The sequence below is a fragment of the Manacus vitellinus genome, unplaced genomic scaffold, assembly GCF_001715985.3.
Source record: "Manacus vitellinus isolate BGI_N305 unplaced genomic scaffold, ASM171598v3 scaffold_14_pilon, whole genome shotgun sequence".
NCBI classification, from domain to species: domain Eukaryota; kingdom Metazoa; phylum Chordata; class Aves; order Passeriformes; family Pipridae; genus Manacus; species Manacus vitellinus.
Window position 1 is genome coordinate 9265518 of NW_021939063.1, and position 10950 is coordinate 9276467.

The 10950-nt window shown below is 44.4% G+C and overlaps 1 protein-coding gene across 2 annotated transcripts in view; it reads left to right on the plus strand.

Annotated features, from left to right (window-relative positions):
* The window catches only part of ARIH2 (ariadne RBR E3 ubiquitin protein ligase 2), a 31325-nt gene extending 22050 nt beyond the window's left edge, over nt 1–9275 (plus strand). For both annotated transcript variants that reach the window (XM_008931367.3, XM_018068421.2), the window contains exons 7-15: nt 227–336; nt 1359–1476; nt 2969–3019; nt 3119–3140; nt 4634–4785; nt 5838–5981; nt 6328–6396; nt 7337–7420; nt 7892–9275. In XM_008931367.3, coding sequence (XP_008929615.1) covers nt 227–336; nt 1359–1476; nt 2969–3019; nt 3119–3140; nt 4634–4785; nt 5838–5981; nt 6328–6396; nt 7337–7420; nt 7892–7963 — 822 coding nt within the window. In that variant the 3' untranslated portion in view covers nt 7964–9275. The remainder of the gene's footprint in view (nt 1–226; nt 337–1358; nt 1477–2968; nt 3020–3118; nt 3141–4633; nt 4786–5837; nt 5982–6327; nt 6397–7336; nt 7421–7891) is intronic.
* Nucleotides 9276–10950: the final 1675 nt, after the last annotated feature.

The window sequence follows — 10950 nt, forward strand, 5'->3', positions numbered from 1 at the left end:
ACCCTCCATTTGAATTATGTATTCTAGAGTAGCTGTAAGTAACTAATAAATGTCTTCAGCATTAGGAAAAGGAGGATCTGTTCTGTTAGCCAAGACCTGGTGACAGTTGTCAGTCTTTTTCAATAAGAAATAACTGACTTGTATGGTTTTGAGGATAGGAGTGTTTAAAGTTGAACAGATTTCTTCTGCACCCACTGCTGATCTTACCCCCTTGGTGTGCCCACAGAGCCATTACCAGCTGCAGCTGTGTCCTGGTGCAGATTGCCCTATGGTCATACAGGTACAAGAGCCAAAAGCCCGGCGAGTGCAGTGCAATCGTTGCAATGAGGTCTTCTGGTAAGGAACAGAGAAGGTTAAAAATCATGGGGGGAAGTGTGTGCTGTCCTCAGAGCTGCTCCTTTTGCTTGCCAACAGCTTTGGTGCGTAGAAGCATGTTCAGTGCTTTGCTAGAGTTGTTTGTAACTTGAGTTAGCTTGAGTAATTGGACACTTGGGGTCTGACTTCTGCAGGTGGTCAGACGTCCCCTCGCTCCCTAAACTCCTTGGAAGTTGGGTTTCTGGCAACCAGGGAATGCAGGGCTTGAATAATCAAGGGGTTACAAATCTAGCATTCTCACATTTTGGCTTGGTTACAAATTTTCCTCCAGACATAGTGACTGATAGAGATTCTTGTAGTGAACATGGAGTCCTCCCTACTACCTGCTGGTATTAAGATTTTAAGTTTATTACAAGAGTTTGACTCCCAGAGTGTCTGGGAGACATGTTTTGAGACTCACGTGAGAATACATTTCTGCTGAACAGGAATGCTAATGTTCCTTGTCTGATGGAAGTGGATGTAGGACCAGAGAAAAAAGGTAGTTTGCAGAGCTGCTGAAGTGTCTTCTGCTCCTGGGTCTCTAGAATCACTGCTGAGAATGTCTGTGGAGCATAAAGCAAACAGTTTAGAGAACCAGCTTACTGGTATCTCCATGCAAATGGTCCTTACTCACCTGGGGCTGTCAGGTCATGTTAATGCGAGTACCTGATATCTGCCACTGGAGTCAAGCTACTTGTAAGTCACTGGTGTGCCCCAGGCCTCTGCAGTCATGTTAGAGGAAACATAGGTTCTAGGTAGGGACATGTCAGCCCTCAGACACATGACGTGTCAGAGAAAGCCTCAGTTCACTTTCCTCTTGACTCTGGTTTCTGCACAGGAAGGTGGGAGAGATGTTCAGCCTTGGTCTTTGCACTCTGGTAATACACAAGAGCATTTGCATCCCTTACTGGGCCTCCCAGATTTTGGTCAGGAAAACCTCAATCCTTGAGTCACTTCCTTGGAAATCGATGTGCCTTTCTCTTTTTTTTCTCCCCCCCATTAAGCTTTAAGTGTCGGCAGATGTACCACGCGCCCACGGACTGCGCTACCATTCGGAAATGGCTCACCAAGTGTGCAGATGACTCTGAAACAGCCAACTACATCAGTGCTCACACTAAAGATGTAAGGCCAAGCACCTGCATGATATTTCTTGTCCTCTAGCCCTGCCTGGGAAGCAGGATGCAATTCTATACATACATAGCATTGTGTTCTGCTTTTTCACGGGCTGCAAATTCTCACAGCTCCCTAGGGACTGTCAAGAAGCTTCTGTCAGAAGCTACTGTCATATGTGAACTAATTATGTTCCTATGCCTGTGATATAACAACTGAGTGCCTTGGGAATGCTTTGTGTAGGAAGCCCAGCTGCCCTTCTGCAGTAAGGACCTGGTGATCCTTATTCCAGACCTGGTGTGAATGTCTTTGGCAACCAGGTGTGCTGTCCTCCCACAGGCAAAAGAATTGTGACTACTTTGAAATGATCAGTGGAGATGTGTTTAAAATGGAAGGAGAGGGTGTAGTAAATGTGAAATCAGTATCAAATAAGTCATCAGTGATGTTTAAGCCTGAATAATTGTGGAGTACTGTGAACTGGAAGGTGAGGGAGATAAAGTCATGATTTGTCAAGCACAGCAAAATGAGGTAGTTGAACTCTGTAAATTAGGCATCAGAGTATTTCTAGTAGATTTAGATCCAAGACAAAAAAATAGTTTACACATTACGCGCTCTAGCCTACCTATAGAATTGACTTAAAAATTTATAGATATACTACCTTTATCCTCTAAATTAGCTGTCCGAGATTTGAACTTTTAATGTTTTGGGGATTTTGTGGCCTGACTTCAAAACAGTTCTTAGCTGGAATTTGAGCTACCATGGCCAGTGACAATTGTGACAGTGCTGATTAACCTGTCTAACAGTGCTAATTCAATTGTGTTAGATTTCAAGTTCCCTTCCTTCTCTGGAGAAGGTGTCAGCATGTGATGGCAGTTTCTGCTATCCTCACTTGTAGAAATAAGGTTCTGTTATATCAAGCATTCTTCTGGCATACATTTTGCCTGACGTGAAAATTTATGAAAAGCAGCAAAACTCACTTCTTCCATTGTACCTGTGCAGGCCAAAAAATGTAGCTGGACTCTCTAGGGTATCTGTGCAGTAAGGATGTGTGCAGCTCTCTATGGTCAGCCAGAGTCTCTACCCCAAGCTGAGTTGTCATCTGTAAGTGGCTGCTGAAGGCAGCATATAGTGTCGATTACCTGCAGTCCAAGTAGCTGTGGAATCTACTGTAATACATGAACTAATTATGTCCTTGTGCCTGAGCAAGTGTTAAGTGGTAACTCAGCAAGACCTCCAGTCTTACAAGGAGTAACAACAGCAAATTTGTTTTCTTGAGCAAATAGTTCAGTGCTGCAGTGTAACTTCCCTGGCTTTGCCTTTCTATCTTCTTTTAAATGGAGCTATCAGGAATAGGTGGGAGGCAAAGTATAAATGTTAATATTCTCCTTTATGTGTATGCACATTTAAAAAAAAAAAGGCAGAGAGGAATAATCACACAAGTGCTGTCATTCTTCAGAAGGCTGCTAGAGACAGTTGGATCTAACAATTGCTTCTGTTTCCTCAGTGTCCCAAGTGCAATATCTGTATTGAAAAGAATGGAGGCTGCAATCACATGGTGAGCAATTCCCTGAACACGTCAAACCTCCCTTGTTCTAAGCGGAATTTTTCCCCCCCACTTTGCACTAACTAGTGCTTCTTGTCTCTTCTTTTTCAGCAATGTTCCAAATGCAAGCATGGTGAGTTGGATTTGGAAGCAGTTTTCTCTGCAGTGTTTGTCAGTGGTGATGGTCTCTTCTCTTTTTTTGTGATAGGAAAAAAAATTTTGAACATTCACTGAAATATTTTCCCCCTAGTAAAAGGTGAACAGGACATTAGTTACAGACTTCTGTGTGATAGTTTTTTCCCCACTGGCTGTGATCTCAGCTGGGTTCTGATTCAGTGCTGGTTTGGCTCCTGCCCCTGACATGTCCATTGTATAGAGAAGTCTCCAGAATATTAACAGTGGAATCCATCTCAGAAGAGAGTATTAAATGCTTTCCATGGAATTGTTTTTGTCATCAGCTGAAAATACTGTCAGAACTGAGCCATTTACTCAGATGAGCTTAAGTTCTTCTGCTTACTGATGGAAATAATGAGCTTCAATCTAGATGAAACTGCAGGAGCTGTGAATTTTTATATGTAACTGTTGGACTTCTCAGTCCACTCCTGTTCAGTTAACAGCCTGAGTGTCTTTGGCTCATTGTGTGGTCCTACAAAATGACAGCCTGTACTTACTTTTTCATGGCAGAATTAATTTCTGTTGCCTTGTAGCGAGACAGTTGTATTCAGCCCTCTGAGTTAAGTGTGCCACTAGAAACTGTTACACTATCAGAACCTTATTGGGAAGATGATTAAAGATTACTGTCCTCTCTCATTTCCTTTGCTCTGGGGTTCTCAGCAGCACTGGACATGCTTTGATGGAGCTCTGTGACAAGGGTGAGCAGGCAAGTGCCACGGTACCATGGGAGCTAGCTGGTGAAAGCTGGTGAACTCTGGAAATGCAGACTTTGATTTCTTTACCATGAGTAACACAGAAGTGATTCTTATTGTAGCAACTTAATCTCCATCTTTTTTCCTTCCCAGTAGAACACCCACAGCCTCGCTCTGAAATCAGAAAATTGTCACGTGGGTTTTGCTGTTGCTCTCTTTTCTTCACTTTCTTCCCAATTCAGCAGCTTCTAACTTTTTGTTATAAACCCCTGACATCTGACATTACCTGGGTAGTTCCCTTCTGAAGAGAATTGAGGGCAGACTTTCTTTTGCATGAGTCAGTTCACTTTTGGATGTGACTGTTTGTTTTGTTTAGACAGAGGTTTGCATGGGGCAGTGGGCCACGGTGGGGAGGAGGCAACTCACAAAAAAGACTGCAGCCTGCCTCTTCTTTAACTTGGAGTGACAGCCTGTGCAGGTTGCAAGTATGATTCTGCCCAGTGGTCTTGGTGTACAGGATGCAGAACTTCAGGATTTACTTTCCACAGTTGCATGGGAGGCCGTACAATTAAAATCTTCAAGGCAGGCTGGTATTTTTGGCTCACTGTTGATTTCTGTTATGTAAGATGATACAAAATGTGTATGTTTCCTGGCTTAGCAGAAATATCTAAAAACAGATGGACTGTGTCTCCTGAAGCTTTTCTTTCTCAGAGGGTTTTTTTCTGTGCCTCACAGTGGGTTTTTTTGCTGTTTTCTGCAGACTTCTGCTGGATGTGTCTGGGAGACTGGAAGACTCACGGCAGCGAGTACTACGAATGCAGTCGGTACAAAGAGAATCCTGATATTGTAAACCAGAGTCAGCAAGCACAGGCCAGGGAGGCCCTTAAGAAGTACTTGTTCTATTTTGAGAGGGTAGGAGACATCTCCTTGGCCAGAGCTGCTGTAGCCTTTTAATGCTCCCTGCCTGGTGCGAAGGTCATTGCCAGCAATCTCCGTGCAAGAAACTGCCCAGAGAGAACCTGTGCAGAATTTTCAGGCTCTGTTTTTCACTCAAAATCCTGCCCTGTGAATCCCATTCAAACCTATAATGTCATACCTAAAGAAAATCATATTTGTCCTATATTCCCCTGTGCTAGAGAAAATCAGTATTACTTGTATGCCACTGTATCATTTACCTGCAAGCTGAGTGCTGCTGCAGTAGATAGATATTGCTCCAATCATTTCCTTCCAGGACTGGGGAACTTCAGTTCCTTGAAATCTGTCTCTATAGAGACAAAGAACTAAATAAACTCTGCCATGTTCAAAGCTCCATGTGCTCTAGCAAAGTTTTACTAAAATTTCATGTAATCACATTTTTAAAAGTTGCATCTCTGTCCACACAGCAGTCTCCATGTACCTGGCCATGCAGAGCAACTCTACAGCAGCATCTGTAGAAGAGAGTGTGGTAGAGGTTAAATACTGGTGCATTTCAGTTTCCCCATTAAAATGAGTTTATTCTTCACAGCATGAGCCAAGTCCTGTGGTAAAATAAATGTTCATTCCTGGTTCTTCAGAACAACAGGCTTTGGGAAATAGCCATGTTTACAATGTGCACATGGAAGTTGGATTTCACTGAGCCTGTGTTAAATGTTAATTTAAAGTCTTAACCTTTCTATAGAAATCCTTTAAGTAGGGGAATCGCCATGTCTTTCCATCTTGTTAGGCACAAGGTCGCTGTGTGACCAGAGGGCATTCCCACTCGGAGGAGCTGGGATTGCTCCCTGCTCTTTGCTGCTGTCAGTCTGTTTACAGCCTCTGCCACTTGCTACTGGAGGTGCTGCCTTGCCGTTCTTTCCCACAGCATGTCTTGCCTTGCTGGACTCCTGCCCCACTCCAATTTCTGCTTGCTAGAGCTTGTGCTTTTACAGCAGTAGTACTCTGTTCTCATGCCATTTTTTCTTTCCCTGTCTCCCCACCCCTTGCAGTGGGAGAATCACAATAAAAGCCTACAGCTGGAGGCACAGACATACCAACGAATCCAGGAGAAAATCCAAGAAAGAGTTATGAACAACTTGGGGACATGGATAGACTGGCAATACCTACAAAATGCTGCAAAACTACTTGCAAAGGTGGGTAATTTTGTCTTGTTTGGCGCAGAGAAAATACAGGCCAGAATGCTAATTTCATAGTACTGATTAAGGAAGGAAATTTAAGGGTTGTGGGTATGTGGGGTAATGTCTCTAGTCTAGGACATGAACTAGCCCAAAATCATCTGGTATTGTGAAGTTGTGTTTCACAGTGTACAGAGCTGCACAAGTTCTTCCAAGGAAGGTGTAGGAAATTCCACCATGAAGTGTCCAATTATCCTTGTTAGGAGGTAGCTTCTTAGCCTGTAGTGATCACACAAATGTGACTGCTGACTTCCAAGTCTGAGACTCTTGTCCTTTTCTCTCTCTTCCTTCCACACTTGGGCAGTGTCGTTACACCCTGCAGTACACATATCCATATGCCTACTACATGGAGTCTGGTCCCAGAAAGAAGCTGGTAAGATGTTTTGCCTTTTTTTTTTGCTGATAAATTTTTGGGGTGTAGCTGGCAACATGCTGGGCTGAATTCCAGAGCCTGGCAGTGTCTGAAATATTAGTCCTGAGTTTGAGGTAAGGACAGGACAAATAGGCATTTTTGCACCTTCCCTCTTCACTTTGAGTTGACCAGCAGCTCTGTCATCTGATGCATTACATTATTTTCCCAGGGGACTTCACTGCACTTTCACTAACAAGCCATTTATCCAGAATGTTTTGAGGCTGGAAGTGTGCGTTTGTTCCTTGGTAAGATTTATCACAGTGCTATGGGCCATATTTCATATGAAGAGCTGCTGGAGGAGAGCTTTTCTAGCCTTGGATCAGGGTGTAGCTTTGCTTTTTATTCCTGTTGTAAGTTCCTTTGTTGCTTGGTACATCTCATGGACTGGACATGTACAAAAATAACTGAATTCACTGAAGAGTTTTTTCTTAGACTCGGCTGTTCTGTAAAACCTGTTGTAGAATCTCTCCTCATGGGATCATGTGTTCTCTGAGGCTCTGGACAGATGTTCTTTTCTGGATCTGACTGTGCCAGTGGAACAAGTTGCTGCTCCCAGCAGCGGTTAACAATCCCTCCACTCTGCCTGCAGAGCTGCTCATGGGAGTGTCTTCTGACCTGTTTATGGCAAAATGAGCTGAGCTAGGAGATACTTGTCACTTGCAGTGTTTTTAGGCTGACTGGGTTAATTTTGAGTGATACAGATTGGGGAGTGCTTACACAAGAAACTCCCAGTAGGGGTGATGCTCTGTAGCTGAAGGTGGATAAGGAGGAGACACAAACCTGCTCTGCCAGCAGAGCTGTCAGCAAAACACATTTGTCTGCTCCTCAAGTGTGGTGTGTGGTATGAAACTGCTCCACTAAACTAGTTTCTTGTTGCTGTCTCTAATTTTGGTCCTTGCAGTTTGAATACCAGCAGGCCCAGCTGGAAGCTGAAATTGAAAATCTCTCATGGAAGGTGGAGCGAGCAGACAGCTATGACAGAGGGGTGAGTGTTCTGCTTGCTTGAGCCTGCTGGCCACATTTTGTTTGCTGGGCTTAACACTTCTGCAGGAGCACTGAGGTATTCAAGTGAGAGTTCTGAGAAACTAGATCCAGAAACCACCCTTAGGCAGCAGATGTTGTAGGAGCAGAGTACTCACTGCTTATGGAAGGGGAGGGTGGGCTGCAGGGAGTCCTGCAAAGTGAGATGGGACATACAGAGCTCTGGAAGAGGCTCCAGGTATCCCTCTGGTGAAGAGCAGATACCTTAAATGTGTAGTGGTTTAGGGAGAGCAGGAGCCAGGCAACTGCAGAGGGAGCCCACATCAAAAGCAAGAGGATCTGGGATCTTGTGATCCAGAGTGCGTGTGAAGTGTGACAGTTGGTGCTTCTCACGTGGAGTGTAGTGTCTCCTTGAGGAAAATGAGCTCTTCTCCAGAAAACGTATGCTGACAGTTTGTACCTTCTGTTTTACCAGGACTTAGAGAATCAGATGCACATAGCAGAGCAGAGACGGAGGACCCTGCTGAAAGACTTCCACGACACATAAGACAGGAGGAAGTGACGAAGTGCAGGGGTGAGAGCAGCGAGTGAAGTGATGGCAGCTTCACTGGGATAAGCAGGCACTGCCTCTGGGAGAACACGGCCAAGGACAAAGCCACCCCTCCCCTTGCAAGTCAGACACATGCAAACACCACATCTTAGTCCAGTTTGTTCTCTTATCTTTTTCTGTTTCTGCCAGGCTAGAGGCCAGAGCTCAGATTGGCATATTTCCTGGGCCATTTCCCTCCTGCCTTTGATGGTTTCAGAAGGGGAGGGAGTTTTTCTCTGAATGGCTGTTAATAGTATTAGATCGTTACAGTTTATGTAATTTTCAACGGTTGTACAATTATACAGACAAACCTTAGAATAACACACAACCCTTTTTAAAAATAAATTGGCAGTGGAGTGTTTTTCCTTAATCTGCTTGTAAATTTAATGGGCTTTTCCCCCTCTCCCTCTCCCTTCCTCTGACCCAAAAATCCTCCTAGGCACTGAAGGAGGTTACAAAATATCTCAGCTAGATTTCCCGATGCTCCTTTAACCAGGGCATTGTAGCATTGGCATTGCACGAGGAGAGTGGCTGGTGTTAAGGGTGGCTGCTGCTGTGTCTGGCCCTACAGTACCAGCAGTGGCTGTTATTCAGTATGATTACATGTGACATCTCTTGTCTTGTAAATCAGCTGTGCAAAATCCAGCTACACAAACAGAAACAAACAGAGGAATTTCAAGGGACAGACCAGGTTAACACTGGGGGATATGCCTTGAGTTTGAGAGAAATTGAGAGAAATCAGATTCTGCATTTGATGGATTTTAGGTCTTCCATGTAGATTTTTGCTTTACTTGTTTTTGTGGAGAGGATGTTGTATTGCCAAAGCGAATGATGAGGGACTAGTAGCATACAGTTGTTAATCAAGGCTTGGGGCTTTTGCAGAGTGAAAGAATCCATGTTATAACAGTGCCATGCAGCCTGGTAAAGATTATTTGTGCCTCCTGGGTAGCATGGCTGAGAAAATTTGATTTTGTTCATTAAAATGAGACTGAATACCACTACATTATGAGGAGGAAAGATTATGTACAACACACTCCCTGGCACGTGTTGGCAATGTGGACGGGCACTTGAATTCAGGTGCATTACTTGTGCAGAGCCTGCACAAAGCCAGGCAGAAAATTAACTAGCAAAATTAATTTATTTGTATATTAGTATTGATGCTGGTGGGGACTTATCAGAAAATTGATTGTTAGGAGCATGTGGAGCTTTTTTTATTAACATTCTTTTTTCTAATGTAAAATATACACTAAAATAAAAATATGAAAACCTAGTTCATCTTAGTAGGGGTTAACATGAAAAAGATTGCTTAAATGCTGATCCTTGCCTGTCTGCTACAGGAAGCAGGCCACATGTTAGGATTTCACAGGCATGTGTGTCACCTGCACCGGAGCTTGTTGTTTGCAGCCAAAAAGGTGCAGCCGGAGTCTGATCTGAGGAAATCTTCACCTCTGTGGGGAACTCACTTCCATGCTGTATGTGGAAGTGTTGCCTTTGATCTATCCCCGTATTGTTCTTATGCAATGTGACTTGATAAAGATTAAACTGGAGGGGAGAAAAGTGCTAAATTTCTGCATGTCAGAATAAGCTCACTCCACTGTTGGAGCCTCTTTCATGTGCCTGAGACACATAATCCAGGTATTTGCATCAGGTATAATTGGGCTGATGGATTTTATCAAGTGATGCATCAGTTTAAAAAGGAGTAGCTGCCATAGGAACTAATCCTGTCAACCTGCTTGTTGTACACAGCAGAAAATTTCAAACTGAGAGGCCTTTTCCTTCCTCCCTTCCTTCCCTGGCGTGGGATGTATCATCAGGGAACAGGGGAACATACTGCGAGGAGTGGGATTACAACAGAAGAGGCTGAGGGTAGGGAAGGGTTTTGGAGAGATGGCTGGAGCCGGGGAGTGGGGCAGGGAAGGGAGTCTGGTTTCTGGGAGCAGCACTGCTTGCTGTGCAAGAGATCTCCATAGCCATGGCTCCTTGTGTTCCAGCTCTGTCCTGTTCTGGCTCCCCTCGAGGCTGGAGCCGTAGAGGTAGATATGTCCTTGCTCCAGCCACTGTCTCCTGACTTCATTCCCTCTGCACCCAGCAGCAGCCTCTTTGTGCCCTCCTCTATATTCTAGAAGTCAGTCTCTTCCTTCCTCTCCCAAATGATTGTCAGAGTCGGGGCAGGCTGCACCCACAGGAAAGGTTTGCTGAGACCCCAGCAGTTTGCAGTGCATAGAACCCATGTTTAAACTGTTCTTTAAAAACGTAATGTGCAAAGTACTGATTAGGATAAAAGCTGGTGTTCTTGTTGTCAAACGTAACTATCTTAATACCTAATCTCTTTGCAGAACAGATATGTGGAGTTCCCTAATCCCAAAGAATTATCACTTCTGTTACATAATTGTCCAGCTTTGAGCTAGATGAGAATGGGGTTTTGTCTCTCTCCCTCCCTGCCTCCTTCCCTCCCTCCCTCTCCCATGCCCCCACAAAATGCTTTGCTATGAATCCTTGTTTGTTGACAAGCCAGGCTGTATAGCTGTGGCGAGACTTGCTGAACAGGCTGCCGAGATGCTTGGCTGAGGAACAGTAATAAGGATTGCACAGTGCACCCCCTAATTCTTTCAAATTTTCTGAAACTAGAACTTTGTCAACAGTTCCATTTATTTTTAAACAAAACAAAACACCCTTTCTGAAGGTGATGAAAGTCCTGGGTTGCATGCATAGATCCTGTTGCTGTACTCTGGGAAAACAACAGGACTTGCTTTTGCAGCCCAGGCAGGGCGACTTCTGTATTGGTGTTGTTCAGGAAGTCGTGGACTCCAGGACAAAACCTGCAGAGCACAGGGGCTGCTGGCTCCACGTGTAAGGTGGCTGACACAGCTCAAGAGACAGGTGACAGGAGGGAAACAGGTTCTCAACACCCGAAGACAAGGCCAGTTTCTTCCCCTCTAATAGGT